The sequence below is a fragment of the Lissotriton helveticus genome, chromosome 9, assembly GCF_964261635.1.
Source record: "Lissotriton helveticus chromosome 9, aLisHel1.1, whole genome shotgun sequence".
In the NCBI taxonomy this organism is placed as follows: Eukaryota; Metazoa; Chordata; class Amphibia; order Caudata; family Salamandridae; genus Lissotriton; species Lissotriton helveticus.
Genome location: NC_136070.1, coordinates 14,932,503 through 14,955,270, shown reverse-complemented (window position 1 = coordinate 14,955,270; position 22,768 = coordinate 14,932,503). Strand labels below are relative to the sequence as shown.

Here is a 22,768-nt window from a genome sequence, read left to right as displayed (position 1 = left end):
CTGGTAGGGCTAGGGAGTCTATTGGACGTAGAGATCAGGGTTTTTGAACTGATTGGGTGCTTGGACTAGGGCTAAGATTGGCTGTAAGGTCCTGGTCTCCTATTGGTTCTAGATTTTTAGGGCTTGTGTTGTGATTGGATAGTGTTAGGGCTAGGGTTCCCATTGGCTGACAGGGTCACCTGATTACTAGGGCTATAAAAGGCCAGGGTTAGGGTGTCTTAGCCTGGGCGTCGAGGCTAAGAGGACAAGGGCAGTTGCCTGTTTGAGCATGTTATGGGCGGAGAGGACAAGGGCAGTTGCCTGTTAAGGGCAAAGAGGTCAAGGGCAGTTGCCTGTTTGAGCCTGTTCGAGACTGACCAGGACCAGGGGGGCCAGAAATGCTGCCCAATATACATACCTCCTTTATGCATCTATATATTTTCAATGTACTTATGGATCTATATATTTATCAAGTTCTTCTAATTTAGCATTTCCAATGCACTTCGCTCAATATATCTTCTAGCCCAACCTTCTGACTCATCTAAAACTTCTTTCTACTACTCTTTCCTATCTCTCATCCTATACATCTATCAATATATCCTCTACATCCACTCTCTCATTTATCCCAAACCCCATACCACTAATATGATCACCAAAATAACCCTTACTAGACTCTCTCCTACTCTACTCCTCCTTGCAGCATCTGACACCTCTTACTATACCGATCCCCTAAAACAAACCTTTCTAAACTCTTCCCTCTTTTCTACCCCTCCCCACCTACCGTTCTCTACCCAAATAACTGAATAACATATCCCCTACTCAAACAACTTCATATTTATACAATACTAATTTTCAACACTAATCCTTTACGGGTTCCGGAGTGCCGTGCTACTCGCCAGAAAAGTGCTTCAACATCCATCAGGGGTAAGAAGTGCTATATGAATGCAAACCTTCCTTCCCCTTTTATCCCTCCGCTATCCTTCTCACTCCTAGTAACAGACTAATATCCACCACTGAAATTACTTCATATTTCACCATATTAATTCACCACTAATCCTTTTTAGACTTCCTGAATAGCGTGCGTCAGCGAGCGATAAATAAATACAAACCTTTGTCCTCCTCTATCCTTCTGCTATCATTCCAAATCCAAATAACTGACTAATCTATCCACCACTTAAAATGTACTTGCATGTTTCACTATACTAATTCAACACTAATCCTATATGGGTCCCGGAGTAGCGTGCTACTTGCCGAAAAAATGCTTTGATGCCTCGTCAGGGGTAGTAAGCGCTATATAAATGCAATTACAATACAATACAATACAATACAATACAATGAGGCTTCAGAGTCCATGGGGGTGTCCCCTCGGCCCATGGGCGCCACCAGTGCTTGGGGCGATGAAGTGGTGCCTCACTGCCCGGCCTCCACACTGCCCCGCTTGCCTCTGCCCTAGGGCAGTGATGCCAGCCTGGCAGGGTCCCTGGCAGTCGGTGTACACTGTCCCAGAGCCTCGCGTCAACAAGCCTTGGCTACTCTACCTTCTCTGGCTGTGTGCATGCCTTTGAAGGCCAGCGCGGCTGTGATGTCACAGCTGTGCGCCGTGAGTGCTGCACCGCCTCCATGCTGCCAGCCGTGCCCCGTCACGTATCCGGTAGAAGCGGCGGTGCTGTACGTCATGTAGGGCGAGACGGGCGATGACGTCGGGTAGGGGCCCATCCCTGGCGCCGCCACAAAGCCGCTGACCGCCGAGAGGCCATGCGCCTAGAAAAGAGAAGGCAGAAAGATTAGCAGCAAATGACAACTATCATCAAATATTGATAATAACTTTAGATTAAGAACATATGATATCAAATAATATTTCAGAATTACATGTAAAGCACATGAGGTTTCATAATAAAACTGACTAGTGTTATAATGATAACCATGAGGGTTTTTTTGAAAATTAAAGTCATTACAGAAAGCAAAACACATGGCAGGGAGTCAGTCGCAGCCGCGGTCCGTGCAGGTAACAGCGGTGGGCAGGCAGGGCCGTGTGGGGGGGATTAAATAAGTAATTAATTTTCCCTCTGCATCGTCCCTCGAAATCCCCCACCGCCCCAACGCGGTTACCGTCACAGACCGCGGATGGTCAGTCGTTTGTCACATAAAAGCAGGACGCTCAGTATGAAACGGCAAATGGTGAAATAGCAGAAGAGAGGATACTGTAGGTCAGTCAATGGGTCATAGAGCAGAGATCAGTCGCACTGAGTGTCGCCTGCTGAGGATCAGGGGACAGGGAGCCCAACACCTCTGGGTGAATCTCCTGTTTTATAGGGTAACATGCAATAAGTCTTACACATCTTGGAGTGAACGCGGAAAGGCCCAAAGATCCCACCCAATCATATTACAGAGAGAGCGACACAGGTTGAAATCACATTCGTCTTCCCCGACCCACAGACTTTTACTACACGGTTTCATCCCCGGTGCTCCTGCCACAACGTAGAGTAAGAACACATTCTGCTACAAGTCACGGTTGAGTTCTCATGAGGAGCACACTCGGGTCCCAATAGGTGAGGACTTGAGGACGCTTTCACAGCATGACGATGAAGCTTGAGAACGAAGCAACATGTACACGAGAGAATGACATAATATTTCAAAATGTTATCTACACACTAACCATCGTGTGCTGAATGCATGGGGGTTAGCCAGAGGGGGGACTGTGTGCCAGAATACATGGCGAAAGCAGTGCTCAATTTGAGCCACGGGTTTCGGGGGCTAGACACCAGCACTTAATTGTCAACACCGACACTTATGACAGCTACCACATGGTGGCGCTGCTTGTGTAGTTTAATACCTGCCACCCAAGCCATTTTCATAGCTTTGGGGGTCTAGAATAGTCTGCATTGTCAGACGAATAGCGAGCTGGTTAGTAGTTGTGTAGGTACTGTCACTGACAACGCCGTGCAGGGGCAGAGGCCTCCTGATGAGAGCCCTGGCAAATATTTTTTTTACAAATTAAGCACTGGGTGAAAAGCATCAACAACCATCTTGAAATCGAGACCTACATTATTAAAGTTAAAATAAACACAGCTTCTGGGCGAAATATCTTGAATTTATTGTATGGTAATTACATTGTGTTAAAACAATTATGCATTTTCATCAAACACACGACACCGCCTTTCAGTGCCCACCCACGCCCCTCTTTGTAATCAGAATCCTCACTCACAAAGGGCTTGGTTGCCTCAGTGTGGTTGTTGAGTGTTATTCAATCAGAGAGAACAGAACATGTCCCAGCAGCCATCTTGGATTGGGAATCCTGCTCTTTACATGAACCTCCATTAGCATGGAGACTGCGACACAAAGCGGCAATCCACAAACAGAACAAGTTCACTGACATGTTGGAGACTAACAGGCACATCCATCAACCATTTTTGCTAACGCAAATGGTGCGATTTGCAAAAATCGTCCGTTTGCGCCCGCAAAAAGGGCATTTGCGATGCATCAAGGTTCAAGGCACTCGCAAATTGAGACTTTGCAAACAATTGCGATTTCTCAAATGGCAATTGCATTTAAGGAACCTCAATTTGCGATTCCTTAAATGCAATGCAAGAACCACTTTAAAATAGCGATTTTGCTATTAGGGGGCGCAAATTGCCATGAAGTTGAACTTGATGGTAATTTGCAACAACTTTAAAAAATGCACTGAAGTGCATTTTTCAAAGTTGTAGGTTACACACACACATGCCCTTGGGGCATGTGTGTGTGCAACATGTGTGCAAACAGCAATTTTAGGGGTGCAACAGGGTATCCTTTGGACACTCTCGCACCCTTGAAATTGTATGCGCAATTTGCAAGTACCTATTGGTACTCGCAAATTGAGCATGCAATCTCCCATTCAGTCCTATGAGCCGGTAGGCCAGTAGGCCCATAGGAATGAACGGGAAGGCATTCCTTAATTGCAACTCGCAATTTGCGAGTTGCAATTTAGGAATGTTTAGGAATCACTATTTTAATAGCGATTCCTACATGCATAGGCTTTGCGATTCCTTTAATTGCGATTCCTTAATAATCGCATTTAAGAAATCACAAAAGCGTACCTTGATGCATGTGTCAGTAGAACTCTCCAAGCAGAGTGATACTTGCCAGCATCCAAGGAAAAAGAGCGAATGCAGCCTTCAAATGTTTACACTGAATGTAAACACCACTCACTAGCTATTCCTCTGACTGTGGGCCGAGGAACTGATCCTTTCAGATAAATCATTCATGGGCCTCACATTCATCAGTGTACAAGATATAACCCCTAATAGTTCAACACATCTTGTAAGGAGAAATATTAATATTTTACAAAATAGTACGTTCATGATTCTTTTTCAAGAGGAATGGCAACATGTATTTGAAAACCTCATATTTATGTTAATAGGAGTAAATAGGAGTTTTCAGCCATTTTTTTTATCTGATCGTATTTAAATCCCTGTTAAACACTGCACCCCGGGGGCACCCCTTCTCCCAGAACAAGTCTTTTGATGTTGCATACTGTTGAGCCCCCAGAATGTTTACCTTTAGAGACTGAGGGGCTCACTTTTATTGACGCACAAGCAGGGCAATGGACTTCCCATATTTACAATGCCACGTACACTCACCCTGCGTGGCTTTTAATAACCTTGTAAATGTTTCGCGTTCGCGCATAACTCTGCATGAAAGGGGCGTTCCATGGGTGATGCTGTGGGTGCTCCGACGCAACACCCCTGGAACCCGACGCATTCACAGATGTACAACATTTTGTAGACCTAGGGATGCGTCAGAATCCTACGCCTTCATAGGTGAGGCGGGAGGAGGCACAACCAGGAGTAATACTTGTATCTCTCCTCCTTCTTTCCCCGTTCCAGGCGTGCTGCAGCAAAATGCCTTCAATTATTGTTTTTGTGCAGAAAGGTGTCCCTATGTGGAGAAGTGTGGCTCACTGGTTAGAGGAGGCAGACCTGGAAGCAGAGGTCAGCCCGGGACCAGGGTTCAATTCCCGGCTCGGTGGGGTCTTGAGTCCTAAAATGTCCATGGACTCGACAATTCTCGCTCCGGTGCCTACTCGATTCACGGGTTCACACTCTGCGACTCTGGGCAATAGCTTGCTTAATCTCCACAACGGCCCCTCGCGGTGGGATGCCTGGCTTTCACCTTGCGGATACCCTGCCGGGGTTATCTCACAGGGGAATACCAGGACGGGTTCCCTAAGCAAGCGCTTAGAGACCGCTTGGTGATTTGCGCTATATAAATTCCTGTACATTTACATTTACATTTACATTTACATTTACATTTACATATGCACAATAACAATCCCCTCCTCAGCACAAACACCCTTTCACAATGACGCAAGGGTGTCTGCGCTGGCGCACAGTTGCTGGGTGCGCACTGGCACAGGGGAGACGGACAGGAATGCGCTGTATCTTGTATATATGGAGCATTCCGGCCCTTTTATGTTGACGCAGGGCAGCGCAGCAGGAGGGCTCGCTGCGCTGCCGTGCGTCAAAACATTGTAGATGCGGACCTGTGTACTTTTAGGTGGGAAGCAGCACGAACATCAGTGGAAATTTGTGAGCTATCTTCGCCGCGAGTTCTTCTCCCGTGTTTAGGTTTCCAACTGAATTCTGGTTCTTTATTGTTGCAAAACTGTTTGGCAGAAAGTAACAGAATAGAAACAACAACGGGGACGGATGATCCCGTTACATCTAAGAGGAGAAGATGATGGGCCTCGGATATGAAAACTTTTGCATCGCTGTGACAAAACAACAATGCAACAGTTTTCACTGCGCCCTCCTTGCGACACAATAGATGCACCGTATTTAATGTACGGCGCTGCATGTCGCAAGGAGTAGCAGATACATCAGTATGACTGACGTATCTGTAGGTGCAAAAATGGCGCACTGCTGAGGTGTGTCTGAAAACAGAGCAACTCCAGCAATGTGTCCTTTTATATGGGGTCAGCCCATGTGGAAGGGCCGGCATCAGTCTTACGCCTGCTGTGAGGCAGGCGTAAGCTTTTGATGCTGTGGTGTCCTAGAAGTGGCGCAGTGAAATATGATAGATATCACTGCGCCACTTCTACAAAGCATTTTACGGGGGAACGGCCACCCTGCATACATTATACCTGACACAGGTGTATTGTAGCGCAGGGGTTTACAAAATGGCGTATCTGCTTAGATGCGATGCGTCACTTTGTAAATATGGCGCACTGTGGCGCATTATTCATGACGCGGCTGCATCACAAAAAGTGATACACCAGTGGCGTAAAAGTGTTGCAGGTCTTCATAAATAAGGTCCGATATCTCTAGGACCTCTCCACAGCAGAAGCACTGACCCACTGAGCTGTCTCACCTGTTTATACTATCAGGAATCCTAAGTGGGCCCTTGAGGGCGTACACCTGTCGTTAACCCTGGATCCCGGGGTCACAGTGAAATGAGGTCTGGTTGGTGTAGTTTGACTTTGTCAATAAAAAAAGGAGGAGTCCCTTTTGCGACACTTACTCATCACTTTCATCCATATACTAGTTAGTAGGTTTTGAGCTGCACCACCACAAAAATATTCATATCACTGTATTATCACTATACACTGTTTGATTAAAAAAATCTAATTTTATTAAACCTAATCAAATATTAAAATGCCATAAAAATAATTTCTAAATGTTTAAAAACTGATGGCACACAATTTCATCATTATTACACTTATATAAGTAATACAATGTTCATCATAGAACCGTATAAACACTTTATCACCCCACATGCACTATTCATCAATATTTGTTTAAAAATGTTTGAAAAGCTGCAAAAATAGAAAATAGGTACAGAATAAATCAAGTCTTAGTAAAGCCCGTGTTTCTGACCTTGGCCTGCTGGTCTCCTGTCAGGCCAAGAGCTGACTGATGCTCTAAACCTCCCCCTTATCTCTTTCCATTGATCTCTGATCCCCTTCCTTGCCTCTTTTCATTGACTCTTTCATCCTCCTCCCTTGCCTCTTTCGATTGATTCTCTGATCCCCTTCCTTTGCCTCTTTCGATTGATTCTCTAATCCTCCTCCCTTGCCTCTTTCGATTGATTCTCTAATCCTCCTCCCTTGCCTCTTTCGATTGATTCTCTAATCCTCTTCCTTTGCCTCTTTCGATTGATTCTCTAATCCTCCTCCCTTACCTCTTTCGATAGACTCTCTACGCCTCGTCCTTGTCTCTTTCTATTGATCACTGACCCTTTTTCCTTGTCTCTTTCAATTGAATCTCAAACTCATCAAGCTCACTGCTTTATTTAGAGAAATATGGAACATTTCGACAACTTTTTAGTGCAGCAAACACGAACACCCGTCCCCAGTTCTGACCGTTACAGTCATTTTCTGCTACTCTTTTGGGATATGTGCGATCTGTGGAACGTGTTTTTTTTATAAGTATGGTTCATAAAGTCCACAGAGGTAAGAATGGCTTTATGAACCATACTTATAAAAAAACCACGAGTGGACACCTCACAGGGAAAGCCAGGATGGGTTCCACAGCGGTATTCGTACAAGCGCCTTGAGACCCTTGCGGGTGAGTAGTGCGCTATACAAGTATCAATTGACTACTTACTGTAGTGACTCGACCAGCCAGCTCCTCGCACTACCAGTGAAGAAGCTAAGACGGCCAATGGGCCTGGTAGCCTCTTAATTCAACCATCCTGTCACCCAGTGAGAACCTGTGGGAAATTGGGTTATCGGTTGAGGGGGGTGTTAACCCTTTTCAAGCAACAACCACAATCCTTGTCAGGGTGAACGCCAAAAGTTACTAAATTAACCTGTGCTCAAACCTCTGGCAGCTTGGCACAAAAGCAGTCAGGCTCAACCTAGAGGCATAGAGTAAGATATTTATGCAGCGCACAGTGAGTGAGCTGGAGGCAGACTTGGAAATGAAAGTTTGGCAGGGAACAGCTCCACCCCTCCCACCCTGGCAGGATGGCCGGCTCCCAGCTACACCAGGGTCCTATTGTTCAGAGCCTGGGCCCCGTACACATTCCTGATGGGGAGTAAGTAACAGGCCCAGGAAGCTGGAAGTTCCTAGAAGGTCTCTGAAAGAAAGTTTAGGGCAGGAAAATGCCAACTTTTTAAACAGGGAATTTTCAAAATTGGAATCTAGAATCTGATATTACCATTAAGGAGAATTTTAAAGGACAATTCCGTTGAATCCAAACAGGACATTTCTGCCTGTTCCTAGCACTTATTAAATGTAATAAGGTAACCCAATGTTATCCTATAGGATAGGTAGGCCATACCTTAGCGCAAAAATAATGTAGGAGTTTTTCATGACCAGCACATGTAAAACTTAACAGTAAATGTTCTACTTTTTAAATACACGTCTCTCCGCCCTCTGGGCTGTTTAGGGCCTACCCCAGGGCGGTGGGGAGGGGGGGGGAGGCAGGAGGGGGCTTATATACATGGCCACTGGTATTATACGAGTTAGCGGCTGAAGCAATCTTTCACATAATTTTGGATTTGCCAAATAATCCATTACCTGCCAGATAATCTGCAGATTTTAGCAAAAAAAATATTTTTAGTTTAAACAGTTCAGAGGTTAGTTAAAACGCAATGATGTGTTTCCGCACAGTGGAAGGGCCTTTGCAAAGGTTGACTGGTCACCTTTCTGTAGCTTATTGCTATATTTGGGCATTAAACTGGTACTCATGATACAACTAATGCCCAGAGAGTGTCAACAAGTTTAAAAATGACAAAATAATGAAGCAATACTATCACAAAACGTGGCGCATAGTTTGCATTTTCTTGCCACATAAGTTACTCCACCCTCCATATAATTCGATCCTCCCTGACGTATAATTCCAGTGGGCCTGCTTATATGTATTAAAAAGGGGGGTTCAGGTCGAATTGGCGGTTTAACTTTGCACCCACGCTGCAATGGCAGGCCCGAGACATGCTTTAAATGGGTACTTCAATGGGTGGCACAATACGGGCATGCTCGTACTCAAGGCGGGAGTGATGCCTCCTGAGGTGGGAAATTAAACAATCCAAGCGTGGGACCTCGGTAAAGTCTTCATAATTAGTGATTCGCCACATAATAAAATATTTCACCTGCTCATTGAAGCAAAAAAATGTTTCTAGCACAAAAGGCTCAACGGACAGAAAGGAGACCGGAAGTAAAGTGCTGATGCTGCGGTTCCCTCCCCATCACACTTTCCACAGGTGGAACCGCCTCCCCGGTGTACCACGTGACTGATGCTGGAAGTGCTTTTGCACTTTGTCTTATTTAGGAAGGAAACAAAAGGAAGCAGCCGCGGCCCGTGGAGGGAGTTGTGGTAGGGGGTGCTAAAAACCGGCATATGGATAATTGGAGGTAAGTAAACAATTACATTAATAAAACGAATTTCGTAGCGCGCGCTGCATCGCATTTTGCGATGCAGGGTAAAGACACACCTACACACCACCCATAGGAGACGGGTGTAAAGAAACACCCACACACCACCCTCAGGAGACGGATGTAACCAACACACCCCCCCACACCACCCCCAGGATATGGGTGTAAAGACACACCCCCACACCACCCCAGGAGACGGGTGTAACCAACACACCCCCACAACACCCCCAGGAGACGGATGTAACCAACACACCCCCACACCACCCCAGGAGAGGGTATGTAAAGACACACCCCCACACCACCCCCACGATATGGGTGTAAAGACACACCCCCACACCACCCCCAGGAGACGGGTGTAACCAACACACCCCCACAACACCCCCAGGAGACGGATGCAACCAACACACCCCCACACCACCCCAGGAGACGGATGTAACCAACACACCCCCACACCACCCCAGGAGACGGTATGTAAAGACACACCCCCACACCACCCCCAGGAGACGGATGTAACCAACACACCCCCACACCACCCCCAGGAGACGGGTGTAAAGACACCCCCCCACACCACCCCAGGAGACGGTATGTAAAGACACACCCCCACACCACCCCCAGGAGACAGGTGTAACCAACACACCCCCACAACACCCCCAGGAGACGGATGTAACCAACACACCCCCACACCACCCCAGGAGACGGGTGTAACCAACACACCCCCACAACACCCCCAGGAGACGGATGTAACCAACACACCCCCACACCACCCCAGGAGACGGTATGTAAAGACACACCCACACATCACCCCAGGACATGGGTGTAACCAACACACCCCCACACCACCCCCAGGAGACGGGTGTAACCAACACACCCCCACAACACCCCCAGGAGACGGATGTAACCAACACACCCCCACACCACCCCAGGAGACGGGTGTAACCAACACACCCCCACAACACCCCCAGGAGACGGATGTAACCAACACACCCACACACCACCCCAGGAGACGGTATGTAAAGACACACCCTCACACCACCCCCAGGAGACGGTATGTAAAGACACACCCTCACACCACCCCCAGGAGACGGGTGTAAAGAGACACCCCCACACCACCCCCAGGAGACAGGTGTAAAGACACCCCCCCCACACCACCCCCAGGAGACAGGTGTAAAGACACCCCCCCCACACCACCCCCAGGAGACGGGTGTAACCAACACACCCCCACACCACCCCCAGGAGACAGGTGTAACCAACACACCCCCACACCACCCCCAGGAGACGGGTGTAAAGAGACACCCCCCCACCACCCCCAGGAGACAGGTGTAAAGACACCCCCCCACACCACCCCCAGGAGACGGATGTAACCAACACACCCCCACACCACCCCAGGAGACGGTGTATAAAGACACACCCCCACACCACTCCCAGGAGACAGGTGTAAAGACACACCCCCACACCACCCCCAGGAGATGAGTGTAACCAACACACCCCCACACCACCCCAGGAGACGGGTGTAAAGACACCCCCCCCACACCACCCCCAGGAGACGGATGTAACCAACACACCCCCACACCACCCCCAGGAGATGGGTTTAAAGACACACCCCCACACCACCCCCAGGAGACAGGTGTAACCAACACACCCCCACACCACCCCCAGGAGACGGGTGTAAAGAGACATCCCCACACCACCCCCAGGAGACAGGTGTAAAGACACACCCCCACACCACCCCAGGAGACGGGTGTAAAGACACCCCCCCCACACCACCCCCAGGAGACGGATGTAACCAACACACCCCCACACCACCCCAGGAGACGGGTGTAAAGACACACCCCCACACCACCCCAGGAGACGGTGTATAAAGACACACCCCCACACCACCCCCAGGAGACAGGTGTAAAGACACACCCCCACACCACCCCCAGCAGATGAGTGTAACCAACACACCCCCACACCACCCCAGGAGACGGGTGTAAAGACACCCCCCCCACACCACCCCCAGGAGACGGATGTAACCAACACACCCCCACACCACCCCAGGAGACGGTGTATAAAGACACACCCCCACACCACCCCAGGAGACGGGTGTAACCAACACGCCCCCACACCACCCCAGGAGACGGGTGTAAAGACACACCCCCACAGGAGAAGGGTGTAACCAACACCCCCCCACACCACCCCCAGGAGACGGGTGTAACCAACACGCCCCAAACCACCCTCAGGAGACGGGTGTAAAGACACACCCCCACACCACCCCAGGAGACGGGTGTAACCAACACACCCCCACAACACCCCCAGGAGACGGATGTAACCAACACACCCCCACACCACCCCAGGAGACGGTGTGTAAAGACACACCCTCACACCACCCCCAGGAGACGGGTGTAACCAACACACCCACACACCACCCCCAGGAGATGGGTTTAAAGACACACCCCCACACCACCCCCAGGAGACAGGTGTAACCAACACACCCCCACACCACCCCCAGGAGACGGGTGTAAAGAGACACCCCCACACCACCCCCAGGAGACGGGTGTAAAGACACACCCCCACACCACTCCCAGGAGATGAGTGTAACCAACACACCCCCACACCACCCCCAGGAGACGGGTGTAAAGAGACACCCCCACACCACCCCCAGGAGACGGGTGTAACCAACACACCCCCACACCACCCCCAGGAGACGGGTGTAAAGACACACCCCCACACCACTCCCAGGAGATGAGTGTAACCAACACACCCCCACACCACCCCCAGGAGACGGATGTAACCAACACACCCCCACACCACCCCAGGAGACGGTGTATAAAGACACACCCCCCACACCACCCCAGGAGACGGGTGTAACCAACACGCCCCACACCACCCCCAGGAGACGGGTGTAAAGAAACACCCCCACACCACCCCCAGGAGACAGGTGTAAAGACACACCCACACACCACCCCCAGGAGACGGGTTTAAAGACACACCCCCACACCACCCCCAGGAGACAGGTGTAACCAACACACCCCCACACCACCCCCAGGAGACGGGTGTAACCAACACACCCCCACACCACCCCCAGGAGACGGGTGTAACCAACACACCCCCACACCACCCCCAGGAAATGGGTTTAAAGACACACCGCCACACCACCCCCAGGAGATGGGTTTAAAGACACACCCCCACACCACCTCCAGGAGAGGGATGTAACCAATACATCCCCACACCACCCCAGGAGACGGGTGTAAAGACACACCGCCACACCACCCCCAGGAGATGGGTTTAAAGACACACCCCCACACCACCCCCAGGAGAGGGATGTAACCAACACACCCCCACACCACCCAGGAGACGGGTGTAAAGACACACCGCCACACCACCCCCAGGAGACGGGTGTAACCAACACACCCCCACACCACCCCCAGGAGAGGGATGTAACCAACACACCCCCACACCACTCCAGGAGACGGTGTGTAAAGACACACCCACACACTACCCCCAGGAGATGGGTTTAAAGACACACCCCCACACCACCCCCAGGAGACGGGTGTAAAGAAACACCCCCACACCACCCCCAGGAGACGGATGTATCCAACACACCCACACACCACCCCCAGGAGACGGGTGTAAAGACACACCCCGACACCACCCACAGGAGACGGGTGTAAAGACACACCCCCACACCACCCACAGGATTCGGGTGTAAAGACACACCCCCACAGGAGACGGGTGTAAAGACACACCACCCCCAGGAGATGGGTGTAAAGACACACCCACAAACCACCCACAGGAGACGCGTCTAAAGACACACCTTCACACCACCCCCAGGAGACGGGTGTAAAGACACCCCCCACACCACCCCCAGGAGACGGGTGTAAAGACACACCCCCACACCACCCCCAGGAGACGGGTGTAAAGACACCCCCCCACACCACCCCCAGGAGACGGGTGTAAAGACACACCCCCACACCACCCCCAGGAGACGGGTGTAACCAACACACCCCCACACCACCCCAGGAGATGGTGTGTAAAGACACACCCCCACACCACCCCCAGGAGACGGGTGTAACCAACACACCCCCACACCACCCCCAGGAGACGGGTGTAAAGAAACACCCCCACACCACCCCCAGGAGACAGGTGTAATCAACACACCCCCACACCACCCCCAGGAGATGGGTGTAACCAACACACCCACACACCACGCTCAGGAGACGGGTGTAAAGACACACCCCCACACCACCCCCAGGAGACGGGTGTAAAGACACACCCACACACCACCCCCAGGAGATGGGTGTAACCAACACACCCACACACCACCCTCAGGAGACGGGTGTAAAGACACACCCACACACCACCCCCAGGAGACGGGTGTAAAGACACACCCACACACCACCCCCAGGAGACGGGTGTAACCAACACACCCACACACCATTCAAACGCGCCGGTGGCGGGGGCTCGAGGCCCATGGCCGATGCCTGCCTGCCGCCCGACTGAGCACCCGAGAAGAGCCGAGACAGGAGCACACGAGGAGTCCAGGGAGTCTCCAGAGCCCGGTGAGTGAGGGCTTCCTTCTTTGTTGTGGGGGCCCCCGGAGCACCCAGTGAGTGCGTGTTTGTACCGGGGGGGCCCTGAGAGGTCCCCATGCCGAGGGGCCCATGGTATCCCCCAGCTTGTCTTCTCCGAGCCTCAGTGACTCCAACAGTTGCCTATCGCCCCGGGTGCTCAGTGGGCCACTCCGACCCCATTTCATCAAAACCGCGAGGCCCCACCTGATTTGGGGGCAGTTGTATGTCGAGCCCGAGAGGCTCAAACGCCATTTTGTCCTCCCGAGCCCTGTGGCTCCAACGCCATTTTGTCCTCCCGAGCCCTGTGGCTTCAACGAAGGCCCCCATTGTTTTCAGGGCCTAGATGGCTCCCCACCTTTGGCGACCAGTCTTTGCTCAGGCGGGCACCCGCTTTATTAGGGGACCACAGTTGTCTTCAGAGCCTAGAGGGCTCAGTTTGGCGCAATTTGTTTAAAGGGCAAGTGAGAGCCTATGGCGCAGTTCTCGCTCCAGAGGGCCAGTGAGGGCCCAGGTCGCAGTTTGCTTCACAGCTGCCCAGCAAGTAGTGGGCAGCTGCGCCATTTAGGTTTTTCTTTTAGGGGGACATGTACTTTGACTCTAGGAGTGAGATGCACTCCTTTACCCTTTGCCCTACCCTGGCCTTCCACAGCTGCGCAGCACTTAGTGCCAGCTGCAGCGTTCAGGCCCTGTGCTCGTCCTCAGCTGCCCAGCAAGTAGTGGGCAGCTGCTACGTTTAGGTTCTGGCGCAGTGGCTCAACATGGACCCTAATGTGACTTATGGACCCTAAGGTGACTTATGTGCCTAATGTGACTTATGTGCCTAATGTGATTTCGGTGCCTAAGGGGATTTATGTGCTAATGTGAGTTAGGTACTAAGGCTTTGGGGTGGTAGGAAATGTACTGTGTGTAGTATGTCTTACGCATCCTATGTTCTGATGCCTCTACATGTGTTTATGCTTAGGAGGTGGTTTTGCTTAGTATAGTTATGCGAGTGAGTTCATGGTTCCCTGCGGGATATAGGCCTAACGTGGTTAGGATTGCGTAGGATGTACTTACCATCTACCAGTGGTTACTGGTTGTGTGCTACATTTGCTATTTGGTGCTACAATTATTCCATGTTCTATGTGCTAAGTCTACGAAGTGTTAATTCTACTAAGTGCTAAGTGTACGAAGTGGTAATTCTACAAAGTGCTAATTCTACCAAGTGCTAATTCTACAGAATGCTATTTCGACCAAGTGCTTATTCCGGATAGTGGTCCATGTGGCCCTGTCCTATGTAAATATCCCCTTGTAAATATGGCCCCACGCCAGACGGCACAGTGTACATAAGGTGGTTACCACTCTAAGGTGTTTTGAGAATACAAAGGCCATTTGTGCTATAACCTTGTGTGGAGTTCCTTTTGTGGGGAGCCTGGGATGTTGTTGTTGGTGGGTGCGTGTGCAAATGCTTAACTCACAACGCCTCCGGGATCAGCCTTACTGCTCGTGTCACGTTACCAAGTGGGTGAGTAGGGGTTATCTTTGGAGGGTAACTCCCTTGCCCTAAGTAGAGTGGTGGTTTTTGTCTGGCTTTGGCGCAAGCCTCAGTCAGCCAGGAATCCCATTTCTAACACCACCCCAGGAGACGGGCGTAAAGACACCCCCACACACCACCCCCAAGAGACGGGTGTAAAGACACAACTCCACACCACCCTCAGGAGACGTGTGTAAAAACACCCCCCCACAATACCCCCAGGAGACGGGTGTAAAGACACACCCCCACACCACCCCAGGAGACGGGTGTAAATAAAAACACACACACACCACCCCAGGAGACGGGTGTATAGACACACCCCCACACCACCCCCAGGAGATGGGTGTAAAGACACACCACATACCACCCCCAGGAGATGGGTGAAAATACACACCCCCACACCACCCCAGGAGACGGGTGTAAAGAAACACCCACACACCACCCCAGGACATGGGTGTAACCAACACACCCACACACCACCCCCAGGACATGGGTGTAACCAACACACCCACACACCACCCCCAGGAGACGGGTGTAAATACAAACCCACACACCACCCCCAGGAGACGGGTGTATAGACACACCCCCACACCACCCCCAGGAGATGGGTGTAAAGACACACCCACACACCACCCACAGGAGACGGGTGTAAAGAAACACCCACACACCACCCTAAGGACACGGGTGTAACCAACACACCCACACACCACCCCCCAGGAGACGGGTGTAAAGACAAACCCACACACCACCCCCAGGAAACGGGCGTATAGACACACCCCCACACCACCCCCAGGAGACGGGTGTAAAGACACACCCACACACCACCCCCAGGAGACGGGTGTAACCATCACACTCACACACCACCCCCAGGAGACGGGTGTAAAGACAAACCCACACACCACCCCCAGCAGACAGCAAGGCAGGAAGCACGCTGCCTCCATGACTTCTATTTACATGAGGTGTCGCATAATTTACCAAAAACATACAAAATGTTTGAAATGATCCAATCAATCACGAATTTGTAGAGCGCACTACTTACCCGTGAGGGTCTCAAGGCGCTGGGGGGAAGAAGGGGGGGGCGGGTGCTACTGGTCGAACAGCCGGGTCTTGAGTAGCCTCCTGAAGGTCAGCAGGTCTTGGGTCTGACTTAGGCTCACTGGGAGGGTGTTCCAGATCTTGGCGGCAAGGTGGGAGAAGGATCTCCCACCGGTGGTTGTTCTTTGGATGCGAGGGACGGTGGCGAGGGCGAAGTCGGCGGAACGGAGCTGGCGGTTGGGGATGTAGAAGAAGAGTCGTCTGTTGAGGTAGGCTGGGCCGGTCTTGTGTGCGTGGATGAGGAGTTTGAAGGAAATCCTCTTGTTGACGGGGAGCCAGTGCAGGTTTCTCAGGTGTGGGGTGATGTGGTTGTGTCGTGGTCCATCAAGGATCAGTTGTGCCGAGGCGTTTTGGATGCCTTGTAGTCGATTGATGAGCTTGGTAGGGGCTACCGCGTAGAGGGCATTTCCATAGTCGAATCTGCTACTGACGAGGGCCTGGGTGACCATTCTTCTTGTATCTGTCGGGATCCACCTGTAGATCTTGCGGAGCATGCGTAGGGTGTTGAAGCAGGAGGAGGAGACTGCGTTGACTTGCTTGGTCATGGAGAGTTTTGAGTCGAGGATGACTCCCAGGTTGCGTGTGTGGTCAGTGGGTATCTTGGCTGCCCCCAGTGCTGTCGGCCACCAGGAGTCGTCCCAGGCTGAAGGATTGGAGACGAGGATGAGGACCTCCGTCTTGTCTGAGTTCAGCTTCAGTCGGCTGATCTTCATCCAGTCGGCGACGGACTTCATTCCTTCGTGGAGGCTGAATTTGGCAGTGAGGGGGTCCTCAGGGAGCGAGAGGATTATTTGAGTGTCGTCGGCGTAGGAGATTATGTTGAGGTCGCACTGCTGGGCTACGTGTGCAAGCGGAGCCATGTAGATGTTGAACAGTGTCGGGCTGAGGGATGATCCCTGGGGTACGCCACAGAAGATCTTGGAGGCTTCGGATCGGAATGGGGTGAGGCGGACAGTTTATGTTCAGCCGGAGAGGAAGGAGGTGGGCCAATCCAGAGCCTTGTCTCGGATCCCTGCGGCGTGGAGGCGTGCGCGTAGTGTGCGGTGGCAGACGGTGGCGAAGGCGGTCGAGAGGTCTAGGAGGATGAGGGGCACGGTCTCACCGTTGTCCAGCAGGGTCCTGATGTCGTCGGTGGCGGTGATGAGGGCAGTCTCGGTGCAGTGGTTGCTGCGGAACCCTGACTGGGGCGGGTCCAGGATGCTGTTTTCTTCTTCAACAACAAAACCCAGCAGTAAAAAATAATGACTGTGAATCTTTGGTCACTGCACAGACTAAATGTAATTACCAGTTTAAATATTAATAAAAATACAATCTTGCATGGATCTTGTGAAGACTACAAAAGGGGAAAATTGTTATCATATGTATGAGTCATATTACGCAGATTTATTTGATGAGCTGCTCTGACTGGCAGAGAATGAAACGGTCCTAGTGAGGAGTGTGTCATTTCTTCAGAGGAGTGTGCCATGCCTTCCAGGGGAGTGTGTCATGCCTTCCAGAGGAGTGTGTCATGCCTTCCAGGGGAGTGTGTCATGCCTTCCAGAGGAGTGTGTCATGCCTTCCAGAGGAGTGTGTCATGCCTTCCAGAGGAGTGTGTCATGTATTCAGAGGAGTGTGTCATGTCTTCAGAGGAGTGTGCCATGCCTTCCAGAGGAGTATGTCATGCCTTCAGATGAGTGTGCCATGCCTCCAGAGGAGTGTGTCATGCCTTCCAGAGGAGTGTGTCATGCCTTCTAGAGAAGTGTACCATGCCTTCGAGAGGAGTGTGTCATGCCTTCTAGAGGAGTGTGCCATGCCTTCCAGAGGAGTGTGCCATGCCTTCCAGAGGAGTGTGTCATGCCTTCAGAGGAGTGTGTCATGCCTCCAGAGGAGTGTGTCATGTCTTCAGAGGAGTGTGTCATGCCTTCCAGAGGAGTGTGTTTTGCCTCCAGAGGAGTGTGCCATGCCTCCCAGAGGAGTGTGTCATGCCTTCCAGAGGAGTGTGTCATGCCTTCCAGAGGAGTGTGTCATGCCTTCCAGAGGAGTGTGTCTTGCCTCCAGAGGAGTGTGCCATGCCTTCCAGAGAAGTGTGTCATGCCTTCCAGAGGAGTGTGCCATGCCTTCAGATGAGTGTGTCATGCCTCCCAGAGGAGTGTGTCATGCCTCCCAGAGGAGTGTGCCATGCCTTCAGATGAGTGTGTCATACCTCCTAGAGGAGTGTGCCATGCCTTCCAGAGGCGTGTGTCATGCCTTCCAGAGGAGTGTGTCATGCCTTCAGAGGAGTGTGCCATGCCTTCAGATGAGTGTGTCATGCCTTCAGAGGAGTGTGTCATTCCTTCAGAGGAATGTGTCATTTCTTCAGAGGAGTGTGTCATGCCTCCCAGAGGCGTGTGTCATGCCTTCCAGAGGAGTGTGTCATGCCTCCCAGAGGAGTGTGTCATGCCTTCCAGAGGAGTGTGTCATGCCTTCCAGAGGAGTGTGTCATGCCTTCCAGAGGAGTGTGTCATGCCTTCCAGAGGAGTGTGTCATGCCTTCCAGATGAGTGTGTCATGCCTTCAGAGGAGTGTGTCATTTCTTCAGAGGAGTGTGTCATGCCTCCCAGAGGCGTGTGTCATGCCTTCCAGAGGAGTGTGTCATGCCTTCCAGAGGAGTGTGTCATGCCTTCCAGAGGAGTGTGTCATGCCTTCCAGAGGAGTGTGTCATGCCTTCCAGAGGAGTGTGTCATGCCTTCCAGAGGAGTGTGTCATGCCTTCCAGATGAGTGTGTCATGCCTTCAGAGGAGTGTGTCATGCCTCCCAGAGGAGTGTGTCATGCCTCCCAGAGGAGTGTGTCATGCCTTCCAGAGGAGTGTGTCATGCCTTCAGAGGATTGTGCCATGTCTTCCAGAGTTGTGTGCCTCTCGCCCCCCTGGGAGCCGGTGGGGCCCGTTGGGGGCCACGGAGGTGGCTTCTGAGGTCTCCATATTCAACGGAGGTCAGGATTTTCTACATGGTTTTGACATTCTGATGATTTCAGTCTATATTATGTTTCCTTATTTGCTTTGTTTTTCTTGGTAGCATTTATCCATATTGACTTTTTGTTCCTTGAACATTACATTTGTAAATAGTCTTTTTCCCCACGCGAGCAGCCCATAGCTGTGCCTTCCCCCTGTGATGTGTGCATCACTGGTGGCTCCAGACACGTTCTGGTGATACATTTCCAAGGCACCCATCACGTGCCTGTTACTTCTCTCTGAAAGTGGAGGCCTCCTCTGCCTACGAGCTGAAAGCTCTGCAGAAACGTTTGTCCCACCAGTCGCTCTCACAGACAAACCCAGGAACAACCGCAGCGTTGTTCTTTTTGTAAAACAAACAGTTTCAATTCAACTTTCATTTACAAATTCCAGCGGGGAGGCCACCTGCGGGTTACTTGAAAATCAGGTTTCAAAGGTGCGTGAAAGGCGGAGGGAGGACGACTGCAGAGGCGGCTCCAGGAGCGAGAGCCTCTGTCCTTGCTCCTATGAGGTCCTGTGTCTTTGCTCCTGTAAGATTGTGTACCCCCCCCCCCCCAAGCGCCTTGAGACCCTCCGGGTAAGTAGTGCGCTATATAAATGTCCATGATTGATTGATTGATTGATTGATTGAATGAGGTCCTGTGCCCTTGCTCTTGTAAGATCCTGTGTCTTCGCTCCTGTGAGATCCTCTGCTATCGCTCCTATGAGATCCTGTGTCTTCCCTCCTGTGAGGTCCTGTGTCTTCGCTCCTATAAGATCCTGTAGTGTAGTTCCTATTATCCCAATAGGCTCTGCGCATTGGAATAATACCTTCAATAGTATAGACCTAGGGCAGAGGTTAACTAGGTCTTCTACTGTCGATATTAGACTTAAAGTTTTGGGTTTGCCAGCTAGCTCAGAGTTCACTAGAAACTTTCTCGAATAGACAAGGAGGATTTTAAACTCCCTGGATAGACAAGAAGGGATTTAGTTTCTGACAACCATAGAACATGACAACTTTGCTCTCCCCTAATCAAGAGTGTATCTCTAGAGTCGTGTGAAAACAAAAGACAACTATTTCACTCAGTCAGTACGTGCATTCTTAGTTCACCAGTTTGTAGAGAAAGAAGAGACGGGCGTGTTCAATAAAAGATGTTATTTATTGATCAGTCTCTTTTCTCATACAAGAGAAATGAATCGCTATTATTGCAATACTTATAGTTAAGTAAAGTGCATACAGTAGAGACAGAATTATAAAATAATACTGTAAAAGCATTGATATGGTTTCTGAGCCATATGATACTTTAAAATGGATAAAATAGATATATACATATATACATTTGACTAATCGTACTCAACTGGTGCTTCTAACCACGCCTACCCCAATGTACCTGACCTAAGCCTAATACGTGGGCGGGAGTAGATAAGTAGCAGTTTAAGTTAAGTTTGTTTTGCCAAGTGACTGACTCAAGAATTCTCTGTAAGGGGTTATTCAGTTCTGTACCTGAGATCTAGAATGGTTGAGGGCTGGTATCTCTCTTCATTGGTCTTGATATTCCAGCTGCCTGCGAGGGCTGCTTGGAAGCGCCGGAGCTGGATTTCTCGGCAGGAGAAAGGCAGCGTCTCGTTCTCAGCGCGTCAGGAAGGCGGGGCAGCGTCTGTGGGCTTCGCTCTCTGCTGGGCTCCTCAGCACGTCTCGCTGCTCCGATCTCGTCACCACCGCATGTGTTTGCTTAAGGCAATGTCGGTAATATTTATACCTGAAAGGTGCCGAGATTGACGTAAGGATGGACATATATACGTCAATAAGGATGTCATATGAACGGGCTCGTTCGCACATTCTTTTGCTGAAGTTCTCGGTGAAATCAAAACAATGGCTATGGGAATTTCCCAGGTCGCTGTAGGTTTGATTTGTTTTGAGAACTCCGTATGCCTTATCAGGGGCTGGAGGAATATCGCTTGTCTAATTAGATGGCATGCGTTATGACCTAATCAGATAACGCGCTTCTGTGCCTTGGTGTGGCTTAATCAGATAACGGTTTTTGCACCGTTGGATGGCTGCTAGTTAGTTATTAACCAAACCAGGGTCAGGAATAGGGGAATCGATACAGTACCTATAGGAATACATCACACCCACTCCACGTAGACTATGTCCATATTTACATATCTAGGCATAGTAAATATCAGTAGCGTTTGTGTATACCGTACCACCCCAAAAATACATTTATATGCATTCCGGAAATTGGATTTTTCTAAGAATATATGAAACACAACCACATATACTGTCACGTATACTATATGCACAAGCTGTCTAATAATGCTAAACATATAATGCATGAATGAATGCGAAAATTACACATGAAATGGCTCTTAATACAGAAAAAAAAATGCGAGACCATTTCATCACAATCATAAAGTTATGTATAATAGTACTAGAGGATAGCGAATGTCTCGTGATTACCTAAAATAGAAATTTACAGCCTGATTCATGTAGGTAAATTGCACTCGCAAAGGGCCAGATTCTGAGAATCTGGCCCTTTGCGAGTGCGATTTTTGCATTTGGTATTCATGACACCAAATGCAAAAATCGCTATTTAAGAAGTCGCAAATATGCGAGGAATAGCATTTAAGGAATCTCTAATAGCGATTCCTCAAATGCTATTCATGAAACATCAAGAAATAGCGATTTTGAACTTTTGGGGCCGCTATTTACCGACAGGTCAGACCTGTCGGTAAATAGCAAAAACTCAGAAAAATGCTTTTATAAGCATTTTTCAAAGTTGCATGTAGCACACACACATGTCCTTTGGACATGTGTGTGCGCAACACCTGTCCAAAAGTGCATTTTAGGGGTGCTACAGGGCGTCCTTTGGACACCCCTGGCACCCTTAAAATCTCTATCTTAGTTGCGAGTAGCAAATTGCTACTCGCAAATCCCCATTCATTCCTATGGGCCTCTTGGCCCATAGGAATGAATGGGGAGTATTTGCGAGTAGCAAATTGCTACTCGCAAATAAAGAACATGTAGGAATCGCTATTTAAGTAGCAATTCCTACATGAATGCCGTTTTGCGTGTCCTCAATAGCGAATCGCTATGATTCGCTATTAGGGACCCACAAAACGGCATGTACATGAATCAGGCTGTTAGTTCTTTAAGAATAATGTCTACTTTAAGCAGAAGATAAGTGTCCCAAAAATCGTAAATATTTTGGAATTGGGGAAAAGTTCTTGCAGTCTGAAAAAATGAATAGAAACATTTTTCACATCGCTTTTCTTTAAAAAGTTGAAGGCCAAATCAGGATGTGGGGAACTCCAAGTGCTAGTTTGC

At 50.1% G+C, this 22,768-nt stretch overlaps 1 protein-coding gene across 1 annotated transcript in view; it reads right to left on the bottom strand.

The window, feature by feature from the left end:
• Nucleotides 1-1,494: 1,494 nt before the first annotated feature.
• The window catches only part of LOC144782583 (paired box protein Pax-9-like), a 278,976-nt gene continuing 257,702 nt past the window's right edge, over nucleotides 1,495-22,768 (bottom strand). Inside the window, exon 4 of the mRNA XM_078661955.1 lies at nucleotides 1,495-1,740. Within this exon, the coding sequence (XP_078518081.1) occupies nucleotides 1,495-1,740 (246 nt within the window). The remainder of the gene's footprint in view (nucleotides 1,741-22,768) is intronic.